General features: G+C 40.0%; 1 protein-coding gene across 1 annotated transcript; it reads right to left on the bottom strand.

Moving 5' to 3' along the window:
* Positions 1–1990: 1990 nt before the first annotated feature.
* On the bottom strand, positions 1991–18924 carry LOC149462419 (uncharacterized). Its single transcript, XM_089676999.1, has 5 exons — positions 18840–18924; positions 18096–18416; positions 15774–16100; positions 12149–12232; positions 1991–2025 (listed from the first exon to the last, which is right to left on the bottom strand). The coding sequence occupies exons 1-5, from the start codon at positions 18922–18924 to the stop codon at positions 1991–1993; spliced, it is 852 nt and encodes a 283-aa protein (XP_089533125.1).
* Positions 18925–19567: the final 643 nt, after the last annotated feature.

Genomic DNA, 19567 nt, shown 5'->3' with positions numbered 1-19567 from the left:
TGTGATCTAATGAACTCTTCAAATGATACAGTATATAGCGGCTGTAAACAAACAATTGTGTTTCCGCAAAATATCAAATAAAGTAAATAAACTTTGCTGCACCTACTATGCAATCTCTCCCACCAAACCTTATATATACCGTATAAACCTTTGCAATAAACTTGTGTATTATAGCAACAAATATAATTGGTCTTTTGTGTTATATTTCTTCTATGACGTGACCACAAATCCTCCTTACACATATGAATGCATAAACAACACTTTGCCACTTAACCACTTCCATACCGGGCACTTTTACCCCCTTCCTGTCCAGGCCAATTTTCAGGTTTCAGCGTTCTCACACTTTGAATGACAATTGCGCGGTCATACAACATTGTACCCAAACTAAAATTTTATCATTTTCTTCACGCAACTAGAGCTTTCTCTTGGTGATATTTATTCACCACTGGGGTTTTTATTTTTTGCTAAATTAACAAAAAGTTTGAAAAAAAACATGTTTTTCTTTGTTTCTGTTATAAAATTTTGCAAATAAATAATTGTTCTTCATAAATTTAGGACAAAATGTATTCTGCTACATGTCTTTGGTGAAAATAACCCAAATTAGGATGTATTATTTAGACTGTAGGAAAGTTATAGAGTTCACAAACTATAGTTTAGTCTGAATATTCATCAATCCTGAAGTACTGACGGGCAATCTAATTTCTTGAGGTCCAAGAATGTCAGAACAGTACAGATATCCCCCAAATGACCCCTTTTTGCAAAGTAGACAGTCCGACATATTTCATAACAGGCATGGTGAGTTTTTTGAAGTTATAATTTTTTTGTCAAAGTTTTTCAGAAATGAAGAAATAAAAAAAATGATTTTCACTATTTTTTTTTACATACTGTCACCAGTGCAGTACAGCATCCTCATATAACTGGCATGGTGGTGATCAGGGACACTGATTGGTGACAGTATGAATAAAAATTGATAATTTTTTTAAAATTAAAACAAAATGTATTATTTTTTTATTAAATTTTTTTCTCTTTTTTTAAGATTTTTTTTCATATTTCACTATGACCAAAGTAGTATAATGTTCCCATAGTAACATTGTACTACTTTGGGAAAGTGATCATTTTTTTTTTTAACACAATTTGCTTATTGCAAAGAATTACTTTGCTATAAGCAAGCATTTACCTGAATGACCGATTCATTCAGGGTTTTTTTTTGTGCTTAAATGTGATTTGGCCACAGCTAATCACATGACACAGCTGGGCTGTGATTGGCCCAGCTTGTGCATATGATCGCTGTGACCATTCACAGCTAGCCACACTTGTATACAATGGATGGCATGAAAGGAAGCCATCCATTGTATACAACTGTCATGTGACCTACTATGATTGGTCACAGCAGGTCACATGGTACTGGCAATGGGGCCGATACACAGATCTGTCATCGGCCATGTCCGAGGTACACAGCTGGTTACAGATCGCGCCGCTGCACGGCTCTGCAAGGAGGCAAACTGCGCATGCCTGAAAGGACGCCATATGACGTCCACCCGGAGGGACGAGCTGCTTGCCCGGCCGCCATCTGGCTATAGACCAGGCGGGAAGTGGTTAAAGCAGAACTCCTTGCTGCTAATTTTCTACCTTCACTGAATATGTCATCCATATTCAGGCTCACTCAGAAGTTGCTCTTAAATAACCTATTCATTTTCAGATCAAACCATTAATTCTCTTTGGTTTCCTGTATGTAAGACCAGTGGCTGATATGCCTCCTATTCCTCCAGCCACTGGTCTTGGCACATCCCTTTTGTAGTTCTTTCTCCAGGAAGCAGTGATGTAATTCAGCTCCATTTGCTGTGGTTGGAGGACTGAGACTTTCAGACACATTCAACATGTATAGGCCTAATGTACCCACCCACATTCACACAATTCCCAGTAGTTGATGGAAACTGTATTTTCCTTTTACTGTAGAGAGAGAGGAAAGGATATGATGTAATCCCTGCAGTTACGCCTCATCCTTGGCAGAGCAGATGTTGTTATCTTTTGAATTACAGATAAGAGGAACTTAAAATTAAATTAGGTATTTTAAAAACACTCCTTTTCTTGGAAGCAGCGTTTTGGTAGAAAAAATGTCTCATGCTTGTCAAAGTGTCTAACGCTTTTACAAGTGTTTAGGGGTGTGTACAAGCAACAAGCACTTTGGCGTTAATTAATTTAATTGTCCAGAATATTCATTTATTCTGGCCATTGAAATGAATTAACGGTCAAGTGCTATATGGGCATAGCGTTAACACGCGTTTAGCCATTAGCCATGCTTAGCCGCATTTGCACACATCAAGTGTTTTTTCTTCCAAAACACTGCTATTCCTGGATGCACTGGCCCTGGGTTTTTTTCCTGCTGGTAAACACTACTGCTACTGAAAGCTTCTAAAAATCTATGGGTGCATGGAAACATAGGATAACATGGAAGGCCGTTTGGAAGCAAAACAAAAAAGCTTGATGCCTCTAAAAGTGGCTACAAAAACACCCTGTGTGCATGAGGCCTGAGACTTTTCTCCTAAATGGTATGGATTTTCAAAATTGTATTAAATATTTAGTGTTTTGTGTGGGGGAGATGTACTAATGGGTGATTTTTTTTTGCCTATCTTTCTTTAATCACTCTCATGTGTCTTGTGTTATCCTTGTTGCAAAAATCTCCCAAGTACGTTCACAGTTCACCACTTGTGCTTGAAAAAAATCAGTCCTTAAAACTTTGCTCAGTGACTCCCACCACCGTTGCACCTCCAAATGTGAACCTGCATAAAATCAAGTCACAATGCGCCTTCCCCACTGGTGGTCAATTCTACCTCCAGTCTGATGATGTTACTGTTGGTACTCTTCCTTAAAAGCTTATCGATGACAATACAGTATATAGAACTTCAAGAACCAAGGTGTATGGTCTCTTTAAGAACTTGGACTCTTATCTTCTTACACTCTGCAATCAAGCTGCACCCTGTGAACTCACAGCTCAGGGACCCTCTCCAGCCAATCACTGGGTTGAAAACCACAGCTTGTCACCAAATTATTCCTCCATCCAGCTCATTAATCACCACAAATATATGAAACAGAAAGAAACAGCCTCCAATGGTACAGTAAACCAGTCCACTTTAGTTTGATAATAAAAAAGCCACTCAAAAATGAAAAGCATAAATCACGCTCATCCACAATAAAATGGCATCAGGCAATCATGAACTGAAACACTCGGGCGCCTCTGCCACATCACTCTACTCCAGCCCTGATGTCCCTTCCAGTCACCACATAGCCATGTCTTGGCACCCTGAATGGAGGAGTGATTTGGTGACAAGCTATCCTGGAGCTGTGGTGTACCTTTACACAAAGTGAGCTATGTCAGTCATGAGAGTGGGTGGCACAGAGTTCCGGTGAGTTTCTGCCTGGAGGAAGAGGCACTTCACAGGCACAAGTGGTGTGTGGTAAAGAAACGTTTTGGGAATTAGTGAAGCATTTTTTTCTTTGCACAGGTTTGTAGACTTTTTGAGGACTTTCTTTATTATGATGTTTATGCACTTCATTATGAATTTTTCATATTTAGATCACAGCACCACTGTGAAGTATTTAGGGTGTTTTTTGGGCAAAGATACTTTGTACTTTCACATGCGAATATTCTTTGGATTTAATAAAGTGGCAGCAGTGATCTGTTGTATAGTATTTGTTTATGTTTTTTATATTTTTATGTTCACATAATTTTATTTGAAGTTTGAATGTGGTGAGCATTTCTGACATGTTTTGCCCAGTTTGATTTACTCTATAGCATGGGGCTTTTTTTTACATATAATTTTGTCTTTATATACTGTTGATAAGTGAGGCTAGGATCACACTAACCCACAGCCTGCAGGTTGGTTGCAGGAATTGCACCTGTTCCCCCACCCACAACCACCCACAGCCAAATTGTGCTGCTCTTGTGAGGCGTGTGGGTCTGCCATTTATTTTGAATGGCAACCCCACGCATCTCAGCCCACAGCATGATCATGGGACTGGGAGCCACAGACAAATCACATGGTCAAAAAGACCAGGCAATTTTCCTGCGGGTGCATTTTTGGAATGGTGCATGCACCTTTTTTTGTGCAGGAAACACAGCACAGCAGCCCATTCAAATGAATGAGCTGCTGTGCCCGAGAAAACGTGGGCTGCACAGCCCGCACTAGTGTGAACCGAATCTCAATGCAGTTCAGTTCTATTAATTACTGGTATTCTGAATACTGCAGGTGTTGAACCATATCTCTCAGTAATTTTATTGTCTTATTGATTGGACAAGTACACTTGCTAATCCTTACTCCATTTAGGCTATCATTGGCCTAATACACTGTATTCTCTGAAATTACCTGTGTAGGTAAGTGCTGGGTGAACAAGGGGTGTCATCTTCAGACGTGCAGAGAAATCACAAAATAATTTAGCGGCTCCTCTGGGGTAGCACTACATGTGTAATGTCGTTTTTGAACATCAAACCAGAAAGGAAACTCCTAGTGCAGGACATGCCTATAATTCAACTTGTAGCTCAGTGAACATTCTTTTGCAAAGAACTACACCAATCACATTAGCAGGACATTTTAGGAGGCATTCTATGCTTGTACAGTGTGCAAAAAATCCTCCAGGTTGCAATACTGTTTTGGTTTTAGAAAGTCACTACAGATGCTAATTGAATTGTAAATACACATTTAAATAACAATAATTTATAATAGCTCATATAATAGTTGTTCGGGAAGTTTTTCCTGAACAGTGGCGTTTTCCTTTCAGACTAGCCTGGCAATCTGGCACCTCTGGCATTTGGCATAAAGGTTGGTATGTTTTATACAATAATTTTTTGAGCAAGTTCCATTTTTTTTTAGACTGCTCTTCCTTAATCAACTCTTTACTAACTGAAGAAATTGACTGCACTCCATGCATGTTCATTATTATTATTATTATGCAGGATTTATATAGCGCCAACAGTTTGCTCAGCGCTTTACAATATAACAGGAGACAATACAGCAACAATACAGTTCCATACAAGAGGGATTTGAGGGCCCTACTCTTTGGAGCTTACAATCTAGGAGGGAGGGGCTAGTGGTACATTCGTCCTCTGTACTGTCCTGAGCTAGTAGTGGTGACAGTACATAAAGAGCTATTCACCTGAACAATCTTTAGTAAGTTATAGCTGAGGGCTGGTGTGTTGTATGTGTTTTGATGTTCTTTTTTAATCTAGGGTCAGTTTATAGTCTCCACAATTTCTACTACAGTACCATGATTTTTTATGCCATCTTTAGAGAGCGTACAAGGGAGTCCTTAGCATTCTGCCTCTGTGATTTTGTATCCTTTCGATCATGTATAAAGAAAATCCGAAAGGAACTACCCAGCAATAAAGTCCACAACAACCGTTGAAGTGTTGAAAAAAAAATCACTTTTATTGTAACATTATTTTATGCAAATGTGACAGTTTTAAAGCATTTTATAAAAACATGAATTCGTTCCTAACTTACTATAGCAAATAGTTACATAACAGCCCCCCTGGCTAAGAAATAAATCTCCCCCCTAAAAGTATCAAACACATATAATAACATGGTAAAGTGTAAGAATACGCTAAAATATTCTGATTTGCTAACTGGAACTACATGGTTGGACATAACCATAGCAAGAAAATAAATATAACAAAAATTGGAAAAAACTTCCATATGAGGAGAATAAATAGAGCTACAGATAAACAGTATACATGTGAATGCCACCAATAGCTGTTTTATCTCCTTGGAAAAAAATATGAGCGATAACCTCCTATGTAACTAAAGGCAAACGAAGAGACAATAACAGAAAAAACTGAGCAGTGCTGAAGAGGACACACAGAACAAAGGCAATTGTGTCCATACAGGAACCAAGCAAGTAGGATATTTATTAGGAGATCAATAATTGCAGTGCCCATATTTCGCTCATGATAGGTCTATTTAGAAAAAACAGTAACAACTGGGCTTTTGTATTAATCTACTGTAAATATTTAGTCTTACATTATTTTTTTTGTAAAGAATAAGTGCCGATTCACTATTATATATGCAGAACGGATGCTGTTTGAACCGCATCCAATCTGCATGACATGTGAAATAACATTGCTTCCCATGGTGCCTGTTAACATGTCCAGTGCACTGGCAGTGCAGATTCAGTGCGGATTGAAAAAGAGTCCTGTACGATTTCTGAGCAGTGAGGTCCAGTTTGTATGTGGATTACAGGCTATTGTCTTCTAATCCGCACATGTGTGAACAGGATAATATCCTGAGCTAATCCTGTCATGAACCTGATGTAAACCTGTCCCGACCCGGTAAACTACTATTAGATCAATTAGCTGTGAAACCTGAGCTTCAATTTGCACTGCACATGTGTGAATCAGCACTAAGACTTTATTCATTTTCAAACAAATAAATAAAGACATGACAAGAAAGAAGATTAAAGGAGGTGTTTCCAGAGAAAAAAAGAGGAGCACAATAATCAATGTACGAATCCGATGCAAAGTAGCCTGAGGACTTCCATATTAAAGAGCCACCAAAGAGAGGCAACTATGGGTGAAGAGTAACAATATATGCAAACCAAAATAATGCAAAAAACAGAAAACATATTACAACCATCAAGACTGCTTCATCGTGGGAGGTCATAAACCAAGTAAGATGATAGATGTTGGCAATAGGTGTATCAAGGAGGTCTCAGCAAGGATCTCATTGAACAGGCATCAGCCAGTGTGGATCGTACATGGAAAAGATGGTGCTCACAGAAAAATAACAAAAGTTATAAGGAAAGGACAAAAAGGGAATGCTAGTTCAAGGTGGAAAGTTGATAAACCCTCAACACCCATAGGAGGACAGTGGACTGCAAATGAAATATAGTCTTACGTTATTATCATTTTGTAAGTTTACTTATTAAAGATTTATAATTATTTATTTATTTATAGCTATACTTTCTTACTTACACATCCCAAGAGTGCATAATGATGTCAAATAAAGGCCCTATAGTTAAAGTACTCTCTTCAGTACATACACATTTCCTGATAATTTGTCTCTTTAAAAACATTACAAATAAAGAAAGTACCTGCTGAGCCTGCCAGAAAGCCACGGAGCACCAAACTTCCTGTTTGCTGCCAATTCAGCTTTTGCTACCTAAACATTGACTGCTGCAATGCTTAATTGAATAAGCCTGTATACATAATTTTCCTAAAATCATTTTTAATTTTTTAAATCAACAACAAGAAGTAAAAAACAATCACAACAATGAAAAAAATTGAAATATACAAGAATTTAATGAATTATTGCGCTGGTACAAGGTACAGGGATGTTAACTCTTGTGAATGTGAGAATCCAGTTTTCAGTACAATATCTTCCATAGACTTGATGCCTGGAATGTCCATAATTATAAGGAATAATACCGTGCAATCCAAATGTGGGCTATAGAGAAAAATGAACAACATGCTTACTTAATTATCATGTAATAAATGCGTGCATGGAGTTACCAGGAAATAATTGCATGGATATTGGCCCAAATTTGTCAAGCAACAATATCACATGGCAAATGAATACAAAATTATCAAGCAAAAGAGAAAAAATGAAAACAGTAGAGAAAAGACAAACCATAGACACAAAAAACTGTGAAAGAACTTGTAACATTGTCATGCTAATTAAAAAACGTATTACTGTGATACTACATGCAGGGGTGGACTGACTACTCATGGGGCCCCCAGGCAATAGGGGATCATGGGGCCCCTGTGTCCTCACCCACACTGAAACCACACCCAAAAAAGCCTATGAAAAGGTACCACGAGCATCTCATGGGGCCCCCTACTGACTCCAGGCCCTCGGACAGTGTCTGAGTTTCCAAATGGTCAGTCCGCCCCCGACTACATGTAACATTGGCATACTAAATAAAAAAACATATTACTGTCATACTACAAGTAACATTGCCATACTAAATAAAAAAAATACTATGATCATACTACATGTAACATTGCCATACCAAAATAAAACTCTTTCTTGTACTTGCGAATAAAAAAATGTTGTGGCTGTTCTAATTCATTGTTTTGCTTGCTTAGTCAGAACTTTAAACCTTATGTTGGACCCAGAATCTGCTTTTTTAAGATCAACAGTCTCAGGTGGGGGGGGAGTAGTCAGGTTTCCCACCCGAATGCCCTTTCCACTAATCCGGCCCAGAGGGTGTGAGGGTTACTCATTCAGTCTCTTCTGCAAGCTTTTGGGTTGGTGGCTGTCTTCAGGCCTTCCGCTGGGCTGGCTCCTTCCCTGCTTCCCAGGCTGTCCTCTCTCAGGGGACGATGAGGCTGAGAGATCCACTCTTCCAGCTCCTGCCTGCAGGTAGGCCCCTCTCCTGGACCCCCTCCCAGGCTCCACACTCCATCCTGCTCACTCTGGTGAAGCCGATGAGGGTGCAAGCTTTCTTCCTGTCCTGCTCCTCCACCTGTAGGTGAGCCCCTCTCCCATCTTGGCCCCCTCCCAGGCTCCTACATTTCAGCCTATGCCTCTATCTTCAACCCGAACTCTCCTCCTGCTGAACAGGCTCAGTCACTCTTAAGGGCTGTCCTGACCCCATGCCAAGCCTCCTGCTTGGGGATTGGCTAGGATCCCTTGTGAATGCAGCCAGCTCATCCTTGCCCCCGCCAACTGAATTCTAGAGACTTCTCCAAGTCTCTAGATCAGCGGGAGGAATCAGGGAAATGATCTGCAGAGCCTCTAAGCCCTGACCCCTTTGCCTCTAAGCCCTTTGACCCCTCTAACTATTTCTCCCAGCTGCTATTCAGCCTCCTACTAAAAACAGAATTAACTTAGCTCCCCCTAGCTACCTAGGAGGATGCTGCACTTATGGGTTATGAAACACCTTGAGTTATTTTATGTAGTGCTGGCTGTCCTCTCTCCCTTTTGTGCAGTAAGCATCAAAGTATATCTAAACACAAAGCCAAAAATGTAACATTGCAGCGTACTAGTCCTTGGTGTATTGGCTGCATATATTTTCTTTTTTTCAAGATTCTTATGCTTTATTTGCACTTTGTAATCCTGCAAATAACACGTTTTCTGATTCTGGGTGGCAACATCATTCCTCCACTGTATCTATGTGTGCTAATCGATGGACATTCTTCAGCCTCTCCGTAACCTGTGTTCCTGCTTATGTTGACTAATTTCCCATTGTTGACCCGGCTAGTTCCTGACCTTGTTCTGTGGATTTTGGATACTGACTTCGGCTTCCCTCTGACTACTCTCTGCCTGTTTCCCTAGTGCTGACCTCGGCCTGTTACTGGACCTAGTTCTGCCTGCTTCCTTGATACTGACCTCAGCCTGCTACCTGACCACATTCCTGCCTCACCGCGTTTGACCCTGGTTCATCCTGACTAAGGCTGACCCTGGCAGTCACCTGCTACCAAGCTACCAACATCCATGCTTCTTTGCGCCTTGTACCTCTGTCACCACATTCAGGGGTGATCGGACTAGAGCCAGAAGAGAAGTCCTCTTGTCAGCTCGGCCTCCAACCAAGGTATGTGACAGCCTGTTTATTCAGCTATAGCTTTGTCATTACTTAAAAGCTATATAAACATGGTTTTGTGGGGAGAAGCTTGGTGTTTCTTTTGCCAATATTTTTTATCTAACACTAAAACAAATCAACAAATTGCATAAAAAAAGTAACAAAGTAATAAAAAATCTGCAGAAAAATAATAGGCAATAGGGAAAAAAGGCATTATTGTGGGTTGATTAGGGTTAACTAAGGATTAATAAGAAGTTAAATGGGAATATGTTTTGTTTACCTTTTTTTATTAAGGTTTCTTTAACTAAAGACTAGCACCTCTGATCTACTTATGATTAAAACAGTAAATACAATGTATCAATATATTGTTAGACTGTAGTACTCAGGAAGACATGCAAACTGTCTGCAAGTGCCATTTTACAGAAGCAGCTGTACTTTCAGTGCTGGCTCTACTGTGTAATACATAGCAGTTCCTGGCTGTCATTTTCACAGCCAGGAATTGCCGGTGATAATATTTATATCTGAGGGGATTGACTGCAGATGTGGAAATGGTGGGAAATACACTCTAGAAACTTTGTTGAAGTTTTTCTAGGTCTAACATCCTCAAGTGGTTAATGAATTGCATATTTAAACTCATCAGACATTGGAATTCCTGGTGGAATTAGGCAGGGTATGTAACAATTGGGTTGATGCATTAAAACAAGAGTAAAGTAAAAAGCATAAAACTCAAGTTTTTGTCCATGGCAGCTAATCAGAATTCTTGTTTAATTTTTCCATACAATGAAAAGTAATAGCTTATAGCTTGTTTCTGGCGATTACTCATTTTATTATTTTTTCTCATTTTCTTTATCCAGGTTTAATATATTAGTTCAATAAATGTACTGTCATCTTAAAGTATCCATCTGCTACACTTGTTCTCCATCACTTCAGAAATAACATTAACATGGGACTGTCTTAAAGAACAGAGAATATAAGGCTTTAAAGCAGTGTTTCTCAACTGGGGTTCCGCGGAACCCTAGGGTTCTGCGAGAAGTCCCCAGAAGTTCCACTGCAAATCAACATTTTGGAAGATATACACCGCGCAATGTTGTTTCTAGTAGTGTTCTTAATGTGCTCTGACAGTCAGTACTGTCAGCGTGCATTGATATCTGATGTCTCCTCTGTAGTTCCAGCTCCTGTGAACACAGAAGTAGGCCCTGGGAGTACTGCACAGAGCGGGAGCTGAAAGGGGAGGTGTTACTGTCTATGGCAACGCTAATCACAAGATGGTGGAAGGGAGCACAAAGCATGAGCCCATGACTGGATCACTAGGTGAGATCCCTTGTAGTGGTGCCATGCATAATGCAGGGAAGGGGGTGCAGAGGGAGGCAGAGGGAGATGGAGCACTGTGTGTGTAGGGCAGCAGTCAATACAGACTGGAGACTGAGCAGAGAGAGGGAGCACATGGCTGAAACAGGAGGTGGTATCCAGTGTTTGGCAGCAGTGATGCAGACTGCAGAGAAGGGGAGCGCACAGTTGAATGAGACTGAATGTAGGAGGAGGTAAGATTATATTATCTTTATGTTACGCCATAACTGTACATATAACTAATATGATCTCACCTCCTGCTACAGTCAGTCTCATCCAGCCATGTTCCCCTGCAGTCTTCATTCAGCACTGCCATACACTGGATGTCACCCCTTGCTACATTAATCCATGTGCTCCCACTCTCTGCTTCCCCCCTCTACAGTCTCCATTCACTGGTGCCATACATAAGATGTCACCTGCTGATCAAGCCACCTGTTCCCACTCTCTGTACTCCACTCGATGCCAACCTCTGAGTCCACAGGAACCACAACTACAGAGGAGGCATCGGGTATCAATGCACAGTCAGTGCGTATTAAAAACAACATTGGGTGGATATACATCTGCCACGATATTGATCTTCAGTGGAACCCCATGTGAGAAACCCTGTGTTTCCCCTGCTGGTGCCGCTGCAGGACCCACACAAATACCGGCAGCCACACCACCCATACAGAGGAATGCAGGACTCACAGGCATTCTAACTGGAAATCGCAACCATACTGAGAACCTTTGTTTCCATGTGGGCTGCAATTTCCAAAGTAGTGCAGGGACTTTTTCCCTGTGTGTCCCAGGGCACAGGAGTCCATTCAAATTAATGGTTTCTTGTGTCCACCCAAATTGCAGCCTGCACGACCACACGGATGTGAACCAGGGGTTATAGATTTGCAGAGCTTTGCAGGGAAGATACTATTATTTATTGCACTGTTCCCTACAGGTCCTCTGTTTGTCCCAGGATGTTAAATGTAATACCACCTGGGATGGACGAGAGGAGAGGTAGTGGGGATCAAGGAGAAAAGGCATGTTACAACAACAGCTTCCCTGCACTGCTCTGCATTCGCTTGTTAATTGTTGTTAAATCTACCGCTCACTGATCGGATCTAATGTTCCGTGAGCTGTAGATCTGAAATTTTTTTTCAGGGGTTCCCTGAGATCTCAAACTTTTTGCCAAGGGTTCCTCCAAGGTAAAAAGGCTGAGAAACACTGCTTTAAAGGCTCTTGGGTTTGATCACCTCTAACTGTAACAATGTTAACAATCACAAAAGGTAAATTAGAAACAAGTGTCAATACTTACCTATGGTAATGGCTGCCACAAAAACTATGAATACAAAAATCATCAGGGAATATTTTATCATCAGTATAGTGGTTAGGGAGATACCTGTAGAAAGAAAGAGAGAACCCAAAAGTGTCATGAATGTAATCATGCTGATGGGAAATCTAGTAGCATCTAATTATAGAGCAGAAACCCTCCTGTTTGGAAAATTGGAATTTCTCTTCTCGTCCTTCCTATCTAAATGGTATTAATTTTATTATTACCAGTAGTTATTGAAAGAAATAGAAGAGTGTACCTATGTGTTATGTACTTCTTTCTGATTTGAAAATAATTATCTCAGCCTCTTACTATCCATTCTTCTCTTTTGCATTCCAGATCTTCTCCTTTTTCTCCTCAATCCTTACTTTGAGTTATTTCTCCTACTTATTATACATTCACCTTTCCTTATCAAGCTGCTTCCCTACATCCATTTGGCTTTTTGTTTTTTCCTCTCTCTCTGTTGGCATTGTGTGTTGCAAATATAGAATATGGACTACTTCCATTTCATTTATCAATTGATAGTTTCACAGTATACTTTCATTGTCTTTATTGTTGGACACATAAGCTTTAATGGAATCCTTTTTTGTAGTCATGAAAATGTTATGTACCTGCAGATAGTATGTCACGCTAAAAAATAAGTAATCCTTTAGCAGATACATGAAGTTCAAATAAGTGTGGTTCTAATTTTTTTTGGTTGTCTTTGTGTGTACATGTTTGAAATGTTTCATTGGTTCACTAATCCGAATTTACAGACTTTTATTGTGCTTTAACCCAGATTCATGGTATTGGTAGCTACAGTCTTAGTAACTAGTAGTGAATTATTCATACCTACAGGCTTCATTATGTTTTGACCTGTAATTTGCAATACTTTTATAATACTTTCTGAATATTAAAAATAGGGCACAGTAATGTACTGTGACTTTGTATGCTAACAGCTGTTGTATAATAAATCAGAATTTTATGACTTGGCTCCATTGTTGCAAAAGATATTTACACATAGGAAGAGGCAGCAAATCTTATAGACAAAGGCATCATTTGGTATACATCCATACAATCAATATAAAAGTGTTCATGAAAAAAACAAAAAACTACTTTAGAAGAAAAAAAATATATAGATGTTTAAAAAAGAGTCAGCAGCTTAAGAGAAGTTCTGCCCCCCCCCCCCCTCCCCCAAAAAAAGATTTAAAAGTCAGCAGCTACAAATACTCGAGCTGATTCTTCAATTGGCTATCAGGAACTGGCACCGCCATCTTGGTTAAGGGAAACCAGCAGTGAAGTCTTGTGGCTTCACAGCCCATTTCCTACTGCGCATACACAAAGCATGCTGTGCTTTGTGACTAGGCCAGAGTCTTCTGGGACCTGTAAAGTGTCCCAGAAGGCTGCGGGGGAAGGAAGGGGGCGAACTTCGGAGTTACTTCACTGCGGCAAAGCCAGGTACCCGCTCCCCCCAGCTGAGGGGGGAGGAGACAGACAAGTTGAGCTTCCTCTTTGGGTGGAACTCCGCTTTAAGGTGTTTGTTGTTAAAAAATAAACAACTTCTTACAGATCCAGATTTTAGAAAGCCATTTTGTAGATTTATACTTTTTTCTTTTATGAAAAAAAGTGTTTATGAAGGTAAAGCCTTCAGGGTAAATCAGTGACCAAATCACCAAAGCAGACAATAGCATTTCTAAAGTGGGTTTTGGATAAAAGTACAGTTTTCCCTTAAGCTGGAAATCTGGCCAGTACTTTGTATACATAAGTCATGTTTAATTCTCATGTTTGAAAGATTTCCCTTCATTGCTGTATTCTCAGACACAGGAACTGAGGGGAAATATCTCCAACAGAGACTGTCCCTGATGGTAAGATTTGTTGGCTCTTCTCTTACAAAGGACATATGTCTCCAGGAAAGTTAGCAAGGGGAAACTACCCAACAGGGCACAGATATAGGAGAACAGAAAGAAATGTGACAAAGATTCCTCCTGCGCCCATCGCCATCCAAAAATAAAAAAGAGCTGTCTGGAGTTTAACTTTTTTGCACATATAGCCCCCTTTCGCATGAGTGGACTGGCCAGGTCCGCCTGTCAGTTTTGCAGGCTGACCCAATGAGACCCTCCATTTTCCTCTATGGATCCGTTCCCCTTCCATCTAGCAGATCGGATGGCAATCGGGTGTAAATGGACAGGCAGTCCATACACATTCAACCACCCATAGAGGAGAGCGGACTGTGTCCACGCTGTATAAGCAGTGCTGACACTGGACAACCATCCTCCTGCTAAGCGGGGATCAGAACACAGATCTCTCACTGAGCAAGTGGACTCCTAGCAGAGCCTTCCTCATGTGGAAGGGGGCTTAAATGAACTAAATGCAAATATAAATCCTAAAATTAGGAAACAGTTTTAAATTATCTGCAAAACTGAAACAAAATTATCAATTTCAATAAAGCATTATGATAGACAAGAATATATGAGTATACCCATTTTTGCTGTTTAACACAGAAATTCTATCAAAAAGTAAGTACCACTGGTTCGTTCCCTTCCCCCAGCCTGTTACAGGTTTTTTGGGGGGGAAGGGGGGGTACCGATTTTCATGATCCTATTTCCACAATCCTCACCTATGTGAGGATGATGCCAATTGTCCTGCCACCTCCCCTCCTGCAGCTTTCTGGGACACATCACATGTATCCCATATCAAATTAATTATTATTATTATATATCTATTTCAAGTACTTAAATAGCACCGTCAATTTACACAGCGCTTTACATTCTGTATATATTGTACATTCACATCAGTCCCTAACCCTCAAGGGGCGTACAATCTAAAGTCGCTAATTCACATTCATGCATATACATATTAGGGCCAATTTAGACAGGAGCCAATTAACCTACCAGCATGTCTTTGGAGTTTGGGAGGAAACCGAAGTACCCGGAGGAAACCCACGCAAGCACAGAGAGAACATGCAAACCCCATGCAGGAGGTGCCAGGATTTATATAGAGCAAACAGTTCACTCAGCGCTTTACAATATAATAGGAGACAATACAGCAACAATACAGTTCAATACAAGAGGGTTAGGAGGGCCCTGCTCCTTGGAGCTTACAATCTAAGAGGGAGGGGCTAGTGGTACAAAAGGTAATAACTGTGGGGGATGGACTGGTAGGAGGAAGAGAAGATTCCATTATTAGCTGAAGGTAGGATAGGCTTCGCTGAAGAGATAGGTTTTCAGAGATCCCCTAAAAGTGAGCAGAGTAGGCAATAGTTTGATAAATTGGGGTAGAGAATTCCAGAGGATGGGGGAGGCTCTGCAGAAGTCCTGGAGATGAGCTTGGGAGGAGGAAACAAGGGAGCTAGAGAGTAGGAGGTCAAACGAGGAGCGGAGAGTACGGTTTCGGTGATATTTGGAGACAAGAAGTAATCAAATCACTCATCTGTAAATGTTCAAGATAGAGGAGGAAAGTTATTTTAAAAATATGTGACTCCTGTAATACCTTCACTTGTGTTATGAGTTTAGCAACTTATTGAAATGTAATTTAAAATTCTAATTGTATACACATCCATTTCAGATTAGACCAATGCAAATGGAATATAAAAAAATGGGTTATGTTACATGTATTACACAAGTTATATTACCTGTACTTGTGGGTGTAGGGTTATTTTGCCAGATTTTTGAGATTAGACTAGTTGAATTTTTGACAACACCAGTTACATGATTAGCCTCACAAGTCATTAATCCATTATTGGAACAGCTGGTAATATTCACCCAGAACTTGTAGGTGGCATCAAAAGACCCATCTGCATTTCTTGCAAGGGTAAAGTTTTTCAACAGTTTCATAACTCTTCCACAATTTGTGGCCAACTCTACGCTTATATCTTCAGGATAAAATTCAAGCAGATTGCACACTACAGTAACTTCATGTTTTCCATTATGAAAATTATTAACCAGCATCTTCGGAGAAGCTAAATATGAATAGAAAAATACAATGATATTACATTTTTCTACACAATCATAGGCATATCTATCAAAAGGCATCATAAAAAGCTTTCTGATTGTTGTAATTGAGAAGACGTAATTCTATACATTTTTATGGAAAATACTTTTTTTTAGACTTCCTTTATTGCAGAAAATAAACATACCACAGTACAGAATTTCAAGTGAAACATCAATATAACATTTATTTGTAAATTGATAGGGATATCAATTCAATACACATTCACAATGTTTTGTTGAAGGAAGCTTTATCATGGATAAATTTGTAACGAACCTTGCATATTCATCTTTAAAACTATATAAATATTTAGAACGTTACCTTCAACATGGGAAGATATCTTGCTGGGGAGACCCTGGCAAAGCACAGAATGTGGAAGCCCCCTGTAACAATAAGATATTGAACCCCTCCCCATATAAATGAGAACGGGGAACATAGTAAACCCTACTCATTCACAAAAACATGTAAACAGTAAAAAAAAACACAAACACAATCTTTGACAAGTTCATTATTAAAAGAAAAAAAAAAGTCCCATGATGTACATCCATTGTCAATCTTGTCATCTAGTGATGTAGATCCACATCAATCATGATGCAAAATTTCTGCTGACCATAGACACTTGCCTTAACCCAACTGCTTTCCTGACAGCTCCAGTGGGTGACAGGTGATATGTAGAAAGTGGTGTGGTCTCCCAAACGATGTCATTGACTATATATGGAAATGACCATATATGGTCAATGACATCAGAGGATCCCCTAACTCATTTTCATAGGGGGTGGTATCCAAGTGCCCTCTTATTGTTAAAGAGATTCCAATAACCTGCTGCCTGCAGACCCCTACAACCAGTGAGCCATTGTTGTTGGGAGGAGTCCTCATCAACATGGGGACAAGGTGCACCCCCAATGTTAAGGGTATGTGGCCTGGTGTAGTTCAGGTGCTGGCTCATGCCCACCTTTCCTGGCCTGCAAGGCTGCATGTTCTGATAAGGGTCCAGTATGATTTTGGGGAGAATTAATGCTTTATTTTCTTGACGACAAACTTTGTTTGACAATTCTGGCCTGTTAGCCCAGAGAATTGCTAGAACTGTTTTTAACATTTGGCTCCCCTTGACTTCAATGGGGTTTGGATTCAGCACCTGAGCTTTACCCAATACTGTACCCTGCTTGAACTAAACCCAGGTTTCTTTGGCTGATTACTAATTCCCAGTGTGGAGCTCTTCTGATGGAGGGGTGGCATGGCAGAGAAGTGATCTACCCATCACATGGCCACAATCAATGGGGGACTGACCTGTTGTCAGCCTCCGCTCTACAGATATCTAAGACATAACCTCTTACCTTCAGGTTTCCTCTCAAGTGACCCAACATGCACAGCACATGCTCTGGCTTGACTATGGAAATCCATCAATTACAAATTGGGCAGGTGAGAAAGATTAACAACACCCCTAAGATTAACAATACTCCTTACACATATAGGCCCCATTATCTTACCTTGAAAAGAGAGCTGAATTAGAGGACCAAAAAAAATCTTTGCAGGAGAAGGTAGAGTTATTTTGATGGAACAGTTGTAAACTCCATTGTCAGCTATTTTAGATTTTTCAATACCCAGTGATAAATCAGCAAAATTAGATTGCGTTGGCGTGTCCTGTGGGAATTGTAATTTTTCTATGTGGGGTCCTTTTTTATTGTAAATATTCCAGTGCAAGGAATAACATTCAAGTTCGGAAATATCTATACAGCAATTCAGCATAACATGACTTCCTACAACTTGTCATTCACTAACTCTATAGAGATTGCTAAAACATGACCTGTCATCCCTCAGGCTCTTCTCAGCTGAGCCCACACATACAATACACACTCTCTCCTGACTAGGGAAATGCACCAATCACAGAGGAAGCAGGTCAAACTTGGAACAATTCAAGAGAGTTTAACACCATTCCCCTAAGGACCACCTTACACATTTATCTTACCTTGAACAAGGAGCTGGATTACAGGACCAAAAAAACTCTTTGAAGGAGGTGGTAAAGTTCTTGTGATGGAACAGTTGTAAATTCCATTGTCAACTATTCTGGTTTTTTCAATCACCAGTGATAAATGAGCAACATTACGCATTAGAGTGTCTTGTGGGAAGTGTAATTTTTCTATGTGGTGTCCTTTTTTATTGTTAATATTCCAGTATAAGGAATAACGGTTAAGTTTTGAAACATCTAAAGAGCAATTCAGCATAATATAACTTCCTCTTGTTACAGTGACTACTGATGAATTGTGGTGGAAAGTTGTTCTGGAAAGATCTAGTAAAATAAAACAGAATAAAAATTTCTTCAAGATGTGAGAACAGTAACAGTATTCGACCATGAGTAATTAAAAAGACAATGGTGGAGAAATGCTAAAACTGGTACACTCAGAATCTGGTGCAGCTGTGCATGGTATCCAATCAGCTTCTAACCTGAGCTTGTTCAATTAGGCTTTGGCAATAAAACCAGGAAGCTGATTGGTTTCTATGCAGAGCTGTACCAGATTATGCACACTCCAGTTTTAATAAATAGCCTCCTCTTTGTGAGATCTTCGGGTAAAGGAGTAGATAGTGACAGAGTAACAGTTTTAGTGATGCCACCTGGCTGTCCAGTCTTGGGAGAAGGATCATTGGTGATAAATCAGAAAGGTTGCCCCAAGATTAATGATACTCCTTACACATATAGGCTCCATTATCTTACCTTGAACAAAGAGCTGAATTAAAGGACCAAAAAATATTTGTAGGAGGTGGTAGAGTTCTTGTGATTGAACAGTTGTAAACTCCATTGTCAGCTATTTTAGCCTTTTCAATCACTGGTGATAAATCAGCAAAATTGGGAGTAGCTTGTGGTAAATGTAATTTTTTTGATGTTGTCTACTGTTTTATTGTAAAATTTCCAGTATAACTAATAATGGTTAGCTTTTGAAATGTCTATAGATCAAATTAACGTAACATAACATCCAATGGGTGGAAAACTGCTCTGGAAAGACTTAGTAATATAATACAGATCTAGGAAAGCCAAAGAGAACCAATATACAATTATGTTTGGAGAATCAAACTATGGGGTTGATTTACCAAAGGCAAATAGACTGTGCACTTTGCAAGTACAGTTGCTCCAGAGCTTAGTGAATGAGGGGAAGCTCTGCTGACTTCCATCATCCAATCATGTGCAAGCATATATGCTGTTTTTCTATTTCTCTTGCATGTGATTGGGTATTCTTTGCACAGCGAAGCTTCACCTCATTTACTAAGCTCTGGAGCAACTACACTTGCAAAGCTGACAGTCTATTTGCCTTTAGTAAATAAATCCCAATAAGTCAATGCAGGGGCAGACTGACAACTCATGGGGCCCCCGGGCAATAGGGGATCATGGGGCCCCTGTGTCCTTGCCCAAACTCAAAAAAACCTATGAAAAAGGTACCAGGGGCA

Source organism: Staurois parvus, unplaced genomic scaffold (assembly GCF_062004578.1).
Source record: "Staurois parvus isolate SC_StPar_1 unplaced genomic scaffold, SC_StPar_1.0 ptg000175l, whole genome shotgun sequence".
Classification (NCBI taxonomy): Eukaryota; Metazoa; Chordata; class Amphibia; order Anura; family Ranidae; genus Staurois; species Staurois parvus.
This window is presented reverse-complemented; position numbering and strand designations above follow the sequence as displayed.

Coding starts and splice junctions, on each gene's coding strand:
- LOC149462419 (XM_089676999.1), bottom strand. CDS start 18,924: ATGGAGTTTACAACTGTTCAATCACAAGAACTCTACCACCTCCTACAA. Junction 16,101..18,095: donor AATCCAGCTCCTTGTTCAAG/GTAAGATAAATG, acceptor ATTCATATTTAG/CTTCTCCGAAGATGCTGGTT. Junction 12,233..15,773: donor CCCTACACCCACAAGTACAG/GTAATATAACTT, acceptor TTCTTTCTACAG/GTATCTCCCTAACCACTATA.